The sequence below is a fragment of the Periplaneta americana genome, chromosome 14 (assembly GCF_040183065.1).
Source record: "Periplaneta americana isolate PAMFEO1 chromosome 14, P.americana_PAMFEO1_priV1, whole genome shotgun sequence".
NCBI lineage: Eukaryota > Metazoa > Arthropoda > Insecta > Blattodea > Blattidae > Periplaneta > Periplaneta americana.
This window is the reverse complement of record NC_091130.1, coordinates 93,661,678-93,678,477: the sequence shown is the minus strand read 5'-3', so window position 1 is coordinate 93,678,477 and position 16,800 is coordinate 93,661,678. Positions and strand designations below refer to the sequence as shown.

At 36.0% G+C, this 16,800-nt stretch overlaps 1 protein-coding gene across 5 annotated transcripts in view; it reads right to left on the bottom strand.

Annotated features, from left to right (window-relative positions):
- Positions 1–15,447, bottom strand: part of Ttd14 (TRPL translocation defect 14) — a 315,039-nt gene extending 299,592 nt beyond the window's left edge. The window contains exons 1-3 of one of the 5 annotated variants that reach the window (XM_069845769.1): positions 15,210–15,447; positions 15,034–15,101; positions 13,975–14,157 (exon numbers count right to left, since the gene is read on the bottom strand). Coding sequence is in view for 3 of the 5 variants with exons in the window: in XM_069845766.1 (XP_069701867.1) it covers positions 15,034–15,101; positions 15,210–15,255 (114 nt within the window). In the remaining 2 variants the exon portion in view is untranslated. The remainder of the gene's footprint in view (positions 1–13,974; positions 14,158–15,033; positions 15,102–15,209) is intronic. The other 4 variants (XR_011335927.1, XM_069845766.1, XM_069845770.1 and 1 more) reach the window with 4 other exon arrangements.
- Positions 15,448–16,800: the final 1,353 nt, after the last annotated feature.

Sequence of the window (16,800 nt, the reverse complement as noted above, 5' to 3'; positions counted from 1 at the left end):
GGATGGATATTTGTTTCCATTATGTAGTAACGCTCCTTTCAAATTTGTTTTCGAGGAGTCTATGAACAAATGCCAATCTTCAGGTCTATGCTCAATACCCATTGACTTGAACAAATTCTCAACATCATTGCAGAAAACTAGGTCCTCCTCTTTAGAAATGCTCAAATTTCTTTTGGCGTTGGTGAAAGAAACTTACTTTGGTGTTACCTGCAGCACCTTCCAGCCTTTCAATCTTGAGGCCAGTAATTCTGCCTTGCTTTTACTTAAACCAAGATCCCGAACCAAATCATTTAAATCCTCCTTGTTAGAAAGTGAGGTTCATTTATAGTATAATCTTCCACAAAATCTGGATCATTTTTTGTAATTCAGTCTGAACATAAGGAACACTTTGAATTACTTCAGTCAATGTTATGTCATCTGGTGGAGTTGGTATGGGAAGTTCTGGCCTATGCAGCACCAGCTGAATTGCAGAAACTAAATATTGATATTTAACAGTGTCTGGACTTCGAATTTATTCCAAATATATTTGTCAAGCAGAAGTAGCAGTCTAATGATCCTTAGGTTCACGCCATATCATAGGGACTGCAAAAGGCATATGACGGGATCCTTTTAACCAGTCAGTTAAAAGTGTTACACATTTCGCACAACAGATTTCCCGGGTCCATGTCAACAATTTGCATACTGTTACAATAATATTTGTCTACCCATGGACAAGACATGGACAAGTATTTAAGGAATCAACCTGGACAAATACCCAATGTCCCATCCCTACCTTCCCGTGGTGCAGCTGTTAGTAAGCATAATTTTACAAGCTGAACTAAAGGGAGGGGTTACTCATCAATTAGCACTGGTCAGCTTGAGTTAATGACTGAATTTGGTATAATTTTCCTCTATCCAATACCTAATTCCCTCTTTACCCTTTCCTATCCAGTCCTCTGACTGAACTCTTACTTTCTTCGACCCCGACGGCATCAGAGCATTCGAGGCCTAGAGGTTCATTTCCCTTTCCTTCCTCCTCTTTCTACTTTTCTGTTCCTAGTGCTGACCTGCTATGGCACTAAAATCGTCCTCCAGTGGCTTAAGGAGGGAAAGCTGGTGATCAACAAGATCTCCCAGCTAGGTCCAATGGACCCGTCGACCAACAGCAGGTGTGGTCCTCCAGACATTCTGGGGGTTGTGTGTGAATGAAGTAGCCACCAAAACGTTAAAATATGGTGTTCACTTAAATCGGCTACAACTTGCCATTTTCACTCCAATATGAAATGGGTACCATTAAGGTAAAATTATCCGGAGGTAAAATAGTCCCCCAATTGGATCTCCGGGCGGGGACTACTTTAATGGTACAGAATCAACTAAACATCTTACAATGGAATGCTGGTGGTATAACATCAGCCAAGAAGACTGAACTGGCCAATATACTCTCAGATAATAATATAGATATCTTCCTTATTCAAGAAGCAAACCTTAATGCTGACCAATTAAAATATTTTAATTTTAAAGGTTTTAATATGAAACTGTTACCTAAAGGTAGACAGATCAGTAGTGGAATTCTCGCAGGTACATCAAAGAAATTAATTATAAATTTTCCAATCATAAAAGAAATGGATAATCAAGACAAATTAGAACTAATAAAAATTGAAGTATGGAAAAATCAACAACATTTCAAAATCTATAGTGCCTATAACCCACCTAATAATCCCCTTGATCTAACTTTGTTTGATATACAACCTAAAACTATCATAATTGGTGACTTTAACGCCCATTCCCAACTTTGGGGCTACAATAATGTAAACCAACCTGGAAAAATGATCATGGACCTCCTAAATACTACAACCACAGAACTTGTCTACAGAAAAGAAGATCCCCCTACTTTCATTCATTATTCTGGTTCTGGTACAAATCCAGACGTATTACTAGTAACATCAGATATCCATCACGAAACCAAGAAAAAAATAATTGAAGACCCTGGATCTGGCCATAGAGTCATCATTGCTTCTATCCATCTCCACCAAAACCGAAGAAAAGAACCCTACAATAACAAAACAACATGGAACTTTAAGAAAGCAAATTGGAAACTATTTACAACAGAACTCGACAAACACCTCAAGGTCAACACACCACTAATGGAAAAATACAAACTCAGATAGACTGAACAAATATTTCTGTGAATCTCTTCTTAAAATTGTAAAAAAGCACATTCCACGAGGCAAACCAAAACAATACACCCCATTCTGGACAGAAAACCTGAATTTATTGAAACAAGATAGAGATAAAGCAAGAACCAAAGCAGAACATAGCAAAACACCAGAAGATACTCAAGATCGGAGGAAGAAGACTCCCATTCTTAAAAAAGCAATCATAACAGCAAAATGGAACAGTTTTAATAAATTTATTGAAAATATTAATTACAGAACCAATAGCGCTAAAACATATATGAAGAATATTTTCAATACACAGGAAAATATTAGCCAACCTATTATTCATAATAACAAAACACTAACAGATAGTAGAGATATAGCAAATGCATTTAATAAACACTACTCAAACTCTCACAGATTACATCCCAATATCAAAAAAACTGACAAATTTGTCAAAAGAGAATTACATAAAAATAATAAAAACAATATTACTAGTACAAAACCTGAAATACTTCATCAAAATTTTACTTCCAAAGAATTAACTCTAGCTATACAAAATTTAAAAACCAAAAAATCTCCTGGCCCCAACAACATTCATTCCGAATTTTTTAAACATCAGGGGGAAAAAGCCAAGTCTGTACTTTTATCCATTTTCAATTTATCACCTCAATTCCTGCAGCTTGGAAAACAAAGCAATCATTGTACCAATTCACAAAAAAGGGAAACCTGCTCATGATGTTAATAGTTATCGACCAATAGCACTATTAAGCCTGATAGCAAAAACCATGGAGTCCATGATCTCCAACAGATTAACTTGGTATTTAGAATCCCAAAATCTTTTATCACCAAGACAAGCCAGCTTTCGACAACTACACTCTACCAATGAATAAGTCATACACCTCGGCCAAGAAATAAAAGACAGTTTTAACAAGAAAGAAGTTACCTTGGCAATATTTATTGACTTTCAGTTAGCATATGACTCTGTTTGGAGAAATAAATTATTACTAAAACTCCAGGAATTAGGTATCTCCAGCAATATGTTCAGATGGATATCAGAATTTCTTAGTCAAATATTCATTGCCACTAAATTCAATAACTCACTTTCTAGTTACAGACAAACATATCGAGGTCTACCTCAGGGCGCTGCCCTCAGCACAACTTTATTCGATATTTATATAAATGACTTACCCTCCCTATTAGAGGAATCAAACATGAAAACAGCACTATTTGCAGATGATATAGTTTTGTGGACTTCCGGATCTTACAGACATAGAGACAAAATTCAAAATTCAGTTCTTAAAGCTCTAAATCAACTACATGAATGGAATACATCAAATTTAATTACACTCAATTTAAGCAAAAGTAACTACCAAATATTTTCACTCGGTAAAAAAGAAAGAGAATTCAATATCCAATATAATGGCCAACACCTTCCTAGGACTTACGAATCCAAATATCTTGGAGTTATTTTCGATAGTAAGTTAACATGGAGCAACCATTTGAAATACATTTCTGAAAAAGCTCGTAAAAGATTCTCCCTTCTAAAAGGACTAGCAGGAAAGAAATGGGGATGCTCTACGAATACTTTGAACACTACATACAAAATTTTTATACAGCCAGTGCTGACATACTGCGGAGAAATTTTAATTACTTCACCTTTCATAAACGACATAGAATATGTTCAAACCCAAGCTCTCAGACTCATTACTGGTGGAATCAAAACAACTTCAATAGATTCTATGAGATTCCTCACTAATATTAACAGCATCAAAATGACAATAAAAGAAAAAGCACTGATTCAATATGAAAAACTTATCAGATTACCAGGAAACAATTGGCATTCATACAGTCCTCTCTGTAGATTGAAAACTCAAAAAAGTTTCATATCCATTGTTCAAGAATTAAAACAGAAAATCAATATCCCGAATTTAAAAGAAAACTTACAAATTAAACCAAACCCTTTAACTCTATTAAATATAGAATATATTCTAAATTTAACAGAAGAAATACTGAAACAATTGTCTTTAGAGACAATTAATATTAGGTACCCTCCACAAAACTGGCTTCATTTATACACCGACGGATCCTTGATCTCCAGAGAACAAGGTGCCGGTGCAGGTGTTATGTGCTGTCTCTTCTCACTTTATAGATCTCTTGGGTATGGAACAACAAGTTTTGATGGAGAAATCATTGCAATAAGTGAAAGTCTCAGGAATCTTCTACGCCACATCAATAAATTTAGGAATACAGTTATATTGTCAGACTCCAAAGCAACTATTCTATTAATAGTCTCTAAACATACACCTTCATCTCAAACAGCAGAAATAACTAAAATGCTCTCTCAATTAATATCACTCAATAAAAGAATTGTATTCCAATGGATACCATCCCATTGTGGAATCCTGGGAAACGAGAATGCGGATGCTTTAGCAAAGAAGGGCAGCACTGCTATTTACAGACCTGTTACTAAATCTACGTATTACTCTGTGAAAAGATTTATTAAATCTACATACTTAGACTTCAACAAACAAAATTTGATAACACAATCCCAAGGGAAATAATGGAACTCCCTGCATCAAAATCCACAGTTAATTCCCGATTTACCACGAAAATCGTCTGTAACTGCATTTAGATTGGCAACAGGCCATGATTGTTTGGCCAAACACCTACATAGAATTTGAACATATCAGTCCCCTAACTGCCCATTGTGCAACTCAAACCAAGAAATGGATTCGGAACACCTCAAAATCTGTGCTTCAGTGGCTGGTCATGATAATATCTTTGAAAAATATTGGAGTGCAAGAGGTCAAATGACTTTATTGTCAAACGCCTTGAATTAGAAAACAACAACAACATTAGTACCTGATGTTTCAAACAATAGTCCTACATCTATTATTATTTGTATTTGTGGCCGTAATGTCACGCCACTCCGCTAGATATCAACACTGCGAGATTTCGCACTCCCATCAGTGCTGCTAGCACACAAATGACCAGTATTATTATAGTAATATATATGGCACACCGTCGATTTTAGAATGCACTAAGAGGAAAAGATCGTCTCAAATAGGTTATATTATGACAATCTATCACAGAAATGCAGAATAAATATGACGTGGTCCAGGAAATGTATTGTTGAAATCGACAAAAGCAAATGTGGAAAACAAAAATATTACAATAGAGGGAAAATGGGCCTCACATTCACTTGTATTAATTTTGCGTGAAGCACTTGTCACTAATCTAGGCTACCTCCTTATCAAACTCTATACAATTTAACCAATGACAGAGGAACTATTTGTCACTACTGTCTCCCCATCAAAACCCTCCCTAACTTTGTCATTAACAATAGGAATAATTCTCACTAATCAGTTTCCTCTTCAAATACTACATAAACTTGTCAGTAACAATGGAGCTGATTATCACTAATCTGTTTCCTCATCAATCCCTACCTAACCTTGTCACTAACAATGGGACTAATTATCACTAATGTCTCCTCATCAAACCCCACCTAATTCCAACTAAAGTGTCTCCTCATCAAATCCTGCCTAACTTTGCCACTAGCAATGTGACTAATTCTCACTTATCTGTCTCCTCATGAAACCCAACCTAACCTTGGCACTAACAATGGGGCTAATTATTCTCAATCTGTCTCCTCATCAAACCCTACCTAATCTTGTCACTAACAATGGGGCTAATTGGAGGACGGTCTCAAGGTAAAAGATAAGTCATTTTTATCCACTTTACAGGAGTGTCCCAAACTAAACCAATCATTTAAAAAAGGAATAAAGAAATACTTCCAGCCCTCAAACTTGGACAAATTATTTTATTGAATATATTTTTAAGTTATGGCAGATTTTTCCATTAACAAAATTATTAAGAGCTTAAGCTGACTTATTCCCTTATGCCCAACTGGATACACATAAGGTAAAAGGTAACAAGTCACTACTATGATCTTAAACCAGGCTGAAATCTGAAGTAATTTTCTTAAAATACACTTCTACATTCACATTTAGAAAGATTATCTTCAAATAAAAATTACTGGATCCTATTCTCGATATGATTATTACATATTTTATAAGATTATTAAGAACTTTGAACTTGCTGAATATTATGTACGAGGGTGGATCGGAAAGTAACACACAATAAATTTAAGAAAAAAGTTTAATAGGTAAACAAAAACAGAAATTACACAGATAAATTCGCATCTTTTAGCTACTTTTCTACATAGGAGCCAAGTTTCTGAATACATTTCCCCCAATGTGGTACCAGTTTCAATATATCCTGTTCATAGAAGTCAGTTCGGTTGGAGTATAGCCATTTGTGGACAGCTGATTGCACTTCTGCATCGGTTGCAAAGTGATGGCCAGCCAGGAATTGCGTCATGGGACCAAACAGATGAAAGTCCAACAGTGCAAGGTTGGATTGTATGGTGGATGCTGGAGCACCTCCCAACCAAATATTTGATTTTCTCATGAACAGAAACCGCAACATGGGGGCTAGCATTGTCATGAAGAAGTTTGACAACCTCAGCATTGTTACAGCATTTGTCACAAAGGGCACGATGCAACTTTACCGACATAAACTGCAGCATTCACAGTGGTCCCATATTTAGCAAAGTCCACCAACAAAACACCATGCATATCCCAGAACACTGTCACAAGCACTTTCTCAGCAGATTGCGTCACTTTTAATTTTCTCTTTACTAGGGAAGCAGCATGTTTCCACTCCATAGAGGCCTGCTTTGTTTTGGGCGTGTAGTGGTACACCCAGGACTCAACACCAGTGACAATTCCTTTCAGAAAGTCATGTCCTTCTGCAGCGTAACGTCTAAGTGGTCCAAAGCATGTCATCATTCACTGGCTCTTGTGGTCATCTGTCAGCTTCTTAGGCACCCAGCAGGCACTAACTTTATGAAATTTCAATGTATCATGCACGACATCCTACACCACCTAGTATGAAATGTTGAACTGTTGAGATAAGATTCGCAGTTTGATCCGCTGGTCGTTCAAAATTGTTGCCTCAATGCCTGTGACATTCCGCTGGGTTTCAGTTGTTACCGGTCATCCAGAACGTGGCAAATCACAAAGGTTCTCATGGCTGCCTGTGAAGAATGTGCACCACCTGGAGATGTTGCTACGGTCCATACAGTCTTCCCCGTACACGCCACACATGTCCCTGTGACTTTCACTCAGGTTATATACTTTAGCCCACGAAAATCACACAAGTTGACGACAGTAACATGCGCGCCATCTTTGTTGCATAGTTCACGCTTCTCTCGCTAGAGCTGCACATGCAAAACAAATTGTGTCTGTAGTGAAAATTTCAAACTATATCTCGGTGAAATGTCAACATCCCAGTCGCAATACCAACGCAGAAAAAAATGATTGTGCATTACTTTCCGATCCACCCTTGTACTTCCATTCAAAGACAGTTTCACTTAAATTTTATCCTCCTTTCCATTTTTATCTTGATACGATGTTAATTTATTCAGCAGCTTAGGTGAGATGGCTGATAACAACACCTTAAGCTTCATAATAATTGATAAAGTACCATAAGTCATTGGTTCTTATGAAAAAATTATGGTTTATTTAACGACGCTCGCAACTGCAGAAGTTATATCAGCGTCACTGGTGTGCCAGAATTTTTTTTCACAGGAGTTCTTTTACATGCAAGTAAATCTACTGACATGAGCCTATCGCATTTAAACACACTTAAATGCCATCGATCTGGGCTGGGATCAAACCCGCAACCTCGAGCACAAAAGGCCAGTGCTATATCAACTACACTACCAAGGCCGACAGTTCTAATGAATCATTCATTATAAGGTGAAGTTAATTTAACTCCTAAGGAAAAATGGTTTTTTAATAAATTATAATCATTTTAATCTTAAAACTCTCATGGAAATTATAAATCCTTTTTTATTAAGAAAAAAAAAACAACTTTTAACATTATTATCCTTCATGTCAAAGAATTTTTATCACTGCATCAGCATACTAGACTTTAATACCTACACAAAAATATTCATGATAGTTATTGCAAACAATACAAAAACTAGAAAATTTTAATACCAATTAAGTGGATTATTTAAGTTTATTGTAACAGTTTGAACAACGAATTCAATTTTTTTCTTTTTTTACTTTGTTTAATCACCGTCTTTAGAATGAATGGAAGGATAATGCACATTTTTTCCCCGAGTTAGGCACATTTCTATGAAAGTCATGAAATATTAACACAATATGTTAATATATAAAATTGAATGTGGGTATGTATATATGTATGTATGTGTGTGTATGTTCTCTATACAAATCTACACACTTTGACCAATATGTGCCAAAGATTGCACAGTTAACCTTCATAACCGGGAGAAGAACATAGGCTACATTAAAATTGTGCAAATGGAAGTTAAATTAATTAAAAAATAAAAATAAATAGATCAAATATTCATGTATAGGCTAATATTAAAATGCAAAATCTTCTACAGTCAATTGTTCTTTATTATTGTCTGTTGTATTCAACATCGACTTTCACGAGGCCATGGAAATTATAACACGAAATTAAGTTACATTGTTGATACATCATGAAGGCTAAAATCTAGAAGACAATTAATACAGTAAGTATATTTACGCAGTCCAGGACCGTATTATGAATTTCTCGATGGATTTGTACATAGTGAGCAGGCTGTGTTTATCCAACTGAATTTTTTGGAACCACAAGTATTGCTATTACATAACTGAATACTTAATATTGAATCACCAATAGTACTATTGCGAAAAATATTGACCCACCAAAATTATGTAATGGGGCGAGAATCGGTGAGAAAAACTCATGAAAGATGTAATAGAAGTGACAACATTAACTATCAAAATGAAAGGAGACAATGTTTTTATCACATGTATTCCTATGATACTCACTAAAATGTCTTCCGATTTTAAACAACTGCAATTTCAATGCGACTAGCATTTGTAATGCCCATTTATTAAAATGAAGCTCAAGGACAGTCGCTCAAAGTTGCTGACATTAACTTAAAAACTGCGTGATTTTCACATCCTCAACTATATTTTATACAAAGGAGTGAAAAAAAAAAAACATGTTACACATATCAAAAAGCACTTCAATGATACTTTTGTCATGTTGCTAATGTAGTATGTGACTGTACATAAGCCCACTGAAAATAACACTAAGTTATATTAATTCCAAGATATACGTATTGTTATTCATGTCTGAAAATTTATTACAGCGAAATTCCATCTTATAACCACGTTACCAATGTAGTATGTTATGCGTTGTGGAAAGAACAATCTCTTAATTTCTAAAATACTGGCATACATCTCTCAGAATATTAGTCTTTATGTTAAAAAATGACTTATTGCAAGTTTATATTGTATCTGTATTATGTGCATAAAAATAATATAATATGTTCTGAATTTGTGAGATACAATTTCTCAAGTCACAATTAAAAAAACTGGGTATTATTTAAGTGGGCGTACAGCGATCAAGGGATAAAAAAATCTTACAATATAAATTAAATTATATACGTATATAATGATTCTTTGATACGACCGATACAGAGAGAAATTCTGGCTCACGATGACACCCCAATGGGTTCAGACTGGGAACAAGGGAATTCCCTGTTCATTGTTAGCCGTCTCTGAAATTTAAGTTAAAGCATACATAGACATGAAGTAAAGTGAAATCTATGTCAGCACAGCATAGATCAATGTACAGATCTTATCTCTGCTTCTGTGCAACGTCACATTTACGGTGAGGAGGAAAGGAGACGGCAAAAAGGCACCAGTAATGATTTTTAACATGCTGACTCCCACGACTAAGATAAGCCATTTGAAATTGAACAGTCACTGACCGGCAGAGATAAAATATAAGATCTGTAGAACACTGAGTTAAAGTTAAGTGGCCCGAGGGGTGCGTTTTTGTTTTGCTGAACTTCAAGGCAATGTTAGAGGTGTGCTTCAGACAAGAAAAATTGGACGAGAGCTGTAGGAGAGGCCAGGGTACTTCATGGAGAATGAAAATCTAAGCAATACTAACTCACTTAAAGTTTGTCTGGCTGTAGCTTGTATATATTTTCGTTTGGTTTTATTTTATTTATAGTTTAATTTTTCTATTATTTTATTTGTATTTCTGGTGATGTGAAAGAGAAGATCTGACGGCCTTAACTACGGCAAAATTAATAAATAAACACACACACATGTATATATATATATATATATATATATATATATATATATATATATATTATATACACACACATACACATACAAATTTAAAAACATTTGAACATATGGCACATGATGAAATGTTTTCTTTTGCTGCCTGACCTAGAGTTGTTTTAAATTGAGTTAATCCTTTCAGGCATTTGGCTAAGAAGTTCATTAATTCATGTAAATGATACTATGTAAAGATTTCAACTTTATGGACGAGGAAATCTTAGTAAAGACAATTCGTTTTGGTTGTCTATCATTGAGTTTCTGAGATTTCCGAAAAGTCTAACAACCAGTTGAAAAAAAAAAAAGACAACCTGGGCAACGCTGGGCACTTTCAGCTAGTAGGGCTATAAAGGAATCAAATTTTCCTTTTTCTCTTGAGCCGCTGTGCAAGACTTCCTTTGCTGTCGTAATAGATCCAGAAAGCAAACTTCTTATTTATTTCCTATTGATGTTTTGTAGAAGTTGCATTGGTTCATTGTAAATATCGGTAACCACAAAAATTTTTGTCCATTGTCGTTTTTTCACTTTCATCTCAGTTTTCATTACTGTGGAATAATTTAGAAATCCTCTTGTCATTTCAATGATTTGAAAGGGATTCTTCTACGCAGCCAATCTTACTAATTGTGCCCAGTCATGAGAGTGAGTGATGGGTAGGCCATGTGTTATCTTTTTTTTTTTTTTTTTCATGATCAGAATCTCACTTCATTCTGCTGTCATCATATGATGGTGGTAAAGATTTTTACTGCCCTCATTTGTATATTTATGCCTTTCATATAATTGCAGAGAATTAAAAAAATAATGAGCATTCTTGGTTTTGAATTTACTATTTTATTGGGAGGATATTTTTTGCCTCGCTAATCTGTAGTTACTGTGTTTTCTGGGGAGTTTTGCTTTTGTTGACAAAGATTCTACAAAAATTTTGCCCTCTTGTTCACCAGTCGACTTCTTCTCTTTTTCTGATGTATTCCGTCTAGTCTTACAGACTTTTGGGGGAGGGAAAACTATTAGTCCTGACAGATAAGATGATCTTGTATCATGAGAATCCATTCTGAATAACCCTTAAATACACTTCTCTGCTTTTTCTCACAAATCTCTTTACAGTTCAGACAACTAGAAGTTAACTTAGTGGAGGATCTTGCCCTAATCTATTTATTCTCCACTTTCAGTTACATAAATATTTCCTATGTTCCAACAGTTTTTCCCTCTTCTGTCTCACTTACTTACTCCTACAAATATACCTCAGCAATAAGAAATGAATGACCATTTTAAAGATTAGTTATGCTGTTCATAATTATGTCAGTTTAGACAACAGAAGAATGATGAGGAAAAATATCAGGATAGTAAAAATAAAATTATGAGACAGTAAATGTATAAAATATTATTAAAAACAATTCATAGGGATAAGTCATAACATATGCTTTGTATATTACAAAATAAAACTCCTCAAGGTAAAAGAAAACAAGTCATTTTATTCCTTTTTACTCTGGTAATATCACATCAACAGCTGATCATATCTTTTTTCATAGGCTTCTTTCCAATCTCTTAATAAGCTTATAACTTTTCTGTTATTCCCATTTACCCACAGATGTACCTTTCAGAATACTACAAAATTTTGGCATAAACCAAAAAATGAAAAAAGTGACTTCTTACCTTCCACCCCAAGACCGTCCAATTATCACTAATCTGTCTCCTCATCAAACCCCTACTTAACCTTGTGACTAACAATGGAGCTAATTCTCATTAATTTGTCTGCTTCTCAAACTCTACCTGATCTTGCCAATAACAATGGGGTTAATTCTCACTAATCTGTTTCCTCATCAAACTGTAACTAACCTTATCGCTGACAGTGCACCTAATTAACAATCTATGCCCTCATCAAACCCTACCTAACCTTATCACTTATCACTGACAATGTGCCTAATTGATAATAGGATCAATTCACATCAAACAGTCCAGGAATAGATTAATTGCTAACTCGACCATTTAATAAAATGTTCACTTTTTAATAGTGATGACCCCTATCTGTACTTTTTTCTTTCTTCTCAGAGGAAGGCTTATTGTGCAACCTCCTTATTTGGGATGATTTTGAAGTTCTTAGGACTGCTCTTCAAGCTGATGATTTTCTACTTGGTGCCATCTTATCGATTCGGATGTGGCATCCAGTTCTGAAAGAGTCCGTGTGAACAGCAATGCCTCTCTGTCTTCACTGTTAGTATGCCGCCTCTTCAGATAGATTATATCTGTTCGCAATTCACGTGCTTGCGTTCAGTTGCATCCTTCTGAACAGTAGGCCACGCCACCGTAGACTCCGCGATTCACCAAGACACAATCTATCTGAGGAAGCTACACTCTCTGGTCTGCAGTAGTCCATTCTTGAAGACCCTACAGATCTCTAGGATTAGTGTAGCTCCCTCAGACAGATGGCACCTGTAGGCGAATCCCAGAACCAGTCTCCCACGATCCTCCAGTCGACCTATAACTACCGAAATGTTATAGGAAATTATGCTAAAAAAAGGCGAAATGTGTCAGAGGTCCAACACCGAAAGTTACCAGCAATTCTGCTTCAAATGGTTGAAGGAAAACCTCGGAAAAATTCCAACCATGTAACTTGTTCCAACATGTATTTGAGCCAAGGCCCGCTCATCAGGCAGGCCAACCGTTACTCCACAATAAATTGTGGACTTCTGTCTAATTATAGATAGAGGTCATTATTTAAAAATATATTTTTAAGAAACCTACCAATGTCGGACTACTCCGTTTGGATTGACCCAATAATCTATCTCCTTGTCAAACCCTATGTAACCTTGTAGCTAACAGTGGCACTACTTCACAGTAAGACTGAGGACAAGGGAGGGTGAGAAAAGAAACAACATTTCTGCTGGTAAGAAAGGCACAGTTAGACCAAACATCATGTCCATATATTGACAACACTGAGTACTTGTTTATCATCATAATAGCACAGTTGAAAGCTTCCACACCCATGCACCAGTTCAGCGAAAGTTTATTTCGTTGAGTCAGTACTGTAGCCCGTCTTATGTCCGAATTTAGATTCCCTTTAATAAATACCTAGCATTACTCGTAAACTATAACAATGGTTCATAGAACACGCAACAGTATAAACTACTGTATATCTTCGAGCTCACTATACACCACACATGGGACTGACCGATTCATGTTGTATTACTTCACAATGAAATGAAACTGAGAGATGGCACTACTTTACAAAAATACCTCTGGTAAAATAAGAAATCTGGGGCAGGATGAGTAGGTTTATAGCTCTCACAGTCGTCACAACTTACTTTTTTAGAGTGGTGTGCTACAATTTTGAAATTATTTTCAATTATTTAAATACTTTTTTAATTTTCCATGTGATGTGCGCAGCGGGATCGATGATTTATCCAATATAAAAATATAGCTGTATGGTAATTGTGGAGATACACTCCACCATCGATTTTCGAATTTATTTTTCGATAATTATGGAGATACACTTCACCATCGATTTTCGAACATTTTTTCTGGGAACTTCCAATTTCTACCTTCTTCAGAAGACTTTAGGGTGAAGTTTTATTAATGTACTGCCAGCAAAGGAAATTAAAAACAAACACTGAAAATACCTTAGTTTTGTAGTGTGGAGTAGTAGAAACTCGATGTGATCACTGGGAGAGCTGTGGTCCCACCCAAGCCGCCCTAAACACGTTCCTTATATAGGAAAATTGTCGTACTTGAAGGAAGAAGGCGGCCAAATTCCGTCGTTGTGACGTTGAGGTGGAGTGGGAGAATGATTGCAGTGCTGCCAACTGTGGTAACCATTCATATTATCTTACACACCTAACAAAACCTAATTTAATCTAACCTAACCTAACGTGCTACAAACCTATTGTAACATTCCTAACGTTTAGCACACCTGTTGTAACATTCCTCACAGTTTCATTTCGTTTGCCGATATTGGCATCCCTGCTATGCCTATAGCCTGCCTTCTGCTGGAACTCAAAGTCATCTAGTGGAAGTGAAGTGAAACTGCGACTCTGTTAATTACGTTTCCGAAGTCGTTTGTGTTATTTGCAAGAATTATTTTGTCATTGTAGTGATAATTGCATTTATATTGTACAATAAAAATAGAAATGTGTCGTGGCTGTGATAAAAGTGTTCCAAATTGATTTCCATCGCCACAATTCCAGTGATAAACGTGTGAATATTCGTTAGGAGTCCGTTGGAAGTGGCAGTAGAGTATTAAAACCTGACCGAATTGAATTTAGAATTTAAAAAGTAACAAGATGACTACCCTAACTTAAATTTCGATTTCGGCATCATTCTTTCTTACCTTAATAGTTGGGTGCACTGATGCGTAAGTCGAAATTTAGGTCAGGTTAGGTAATCTCGCTACTTTTTTCTAAATTCTTTGGAAAAAGGGGGTAAAAATTTGAAGTTTTCAGAAAAATAAATTCGAAAATCGATAGTGAAGTGGATCTCCAAAATTAGCCTACCATATTATTATACAGGTTCCCATTTTACCTGAATATTTGCTATTTAACTTGCTGAAAAATCTTAACTGCCTTCCAAGTTTGCACACAAAATCTATCCTTTCTTATGTGAACAGTAAAACAAAAAACAAATGTTCTCAGACCTCCATTCAACATGTGCAAAAAAAGATATGCGTATGAACAAGAACTAACCTTCCAACCAAGATTTTCGAAAAAAGTACACAATCGTGACTGTCCAGTAGTTTTACCACCACAAGGACCTGCAATTAAAAACAGTAGTATATCATTTATTACCATCACTACTTAAAATGATATTTGCTGTTACTTAAATCTCACAATACAGATAATTTTCAGCCCCAACAAATTACCTCCAGTAAGAACGATTTTATAAACCCTTTTATCTTTTTTTTCCATGATGTGTAGTGAAGGTAACAGTTTAAATGGTCATATTCGAACACTTGGCTAGATCATTATATTACTACATTCACATAACCCTCACCACATAAGCTATTTACATCACTCGCAGAACGAACCCCTACAACGCACGCATACGCACGCAAGCGCGCGCACTACATTAGCGAACAGGACGGAACCGGACACCTTACTCCTAAAACGTCATGCAACAGATTGCGCGATTTTCGAAATTACCAATAGAGAGCAGCACAATACCTGCTGCCTGGATACGTGTATGACCTGTGCGTGACAAAGACGTTATATAGTATACTGGACTCACACAGAGCGCTGGTGTGCTGTCCAAAATAGAGCTCTATATAGACCGGTCTATGCATTTCTGGATTCGCTCATACGTGTTACATGCCCTGCCCATCTCAAACGTCTGGATTTAATGTTCCTAATTATGTCAGGTGAAGAATACAATGCGTGCAGGTCTGCGTTGTGTAACTTTCTCCATTCTCCTGTAACTTCATCCCTCTTAGCCCCAAATATGTTCCTAAGAACACAATTATTACATTGCTAAATATTCACCAAAATTATTCTAGAATTTCATTTAGGTTTGAACCTATTTCATGAGTGATAAAATTTTGAAACATTGGTACCAGTAATGTTTCAGCAAGGCCTTGGAAAATTTATCGGTTTAAAAGAATTTCTAACACCAAACTAGTAATGTAAATGTAATGAAGTGTCATTAATTAGAATCCATAAGATTTTGACTTCACTTCAATATTATGGTAGTTAGTGATAAAAAATGTTAGTTGTAGATTCCACATCATTTTGCTGCATGCTCATGACTGCCCTTAAACAGTGTGGAGAAATGTTGCAACTTGCTTTGTCTTTGATTTTGAACTATGGCTACCATATTAATAGTTTTCGTTGTTCTCTGTTATGACCAGTTGCCTAAAGTGTGGTTATATGAGAGTAAATTAATTTGAATAGAGAGAGAAGAAATTTGCTGCTTTAGGTTATGGCCCTTGTTGGCTATTTTTAGATCTACCCTTGATTGGCATATACTTACAGTATAACCCAACTTCACAATTTATGCTCTTCATGTTTAATGTTTCAGGACTCCTGGAAGATAGGTCGATATACACATCTGCTTTTGTCACTAAGGTTGATACCCTGTTCGATAGTTTCAATGGTGTCACAGTATATCCTCAACATGGTAAGGATCTGCGCTGTAGACTTAGCAGTACCAGCAAACATTTAGGATATTGGAAAAAGGCTGCTCCTATGGTCAGAAACTGGGAATTTTTCAACGAGGAAACCAAACGCCGCATCTCTCCACCACCTTCTCAAGATGGCTGGATCACTAGCATAAATGGTATCCAGCATGTTTGGAAGAGGGTGAGTGAGAAGGAGAAGTTTGAGTATCTCGAGACTCGAAGTCTGAATCAGGATCCTCTAGAAAACACATTTGGGGCTATTCGCTTGCACTGCGGTGCCAATGATAACCCAACTGTGGGACAGTTTGTAAATGCCCTAGAGACTGTTATCATCAATGGA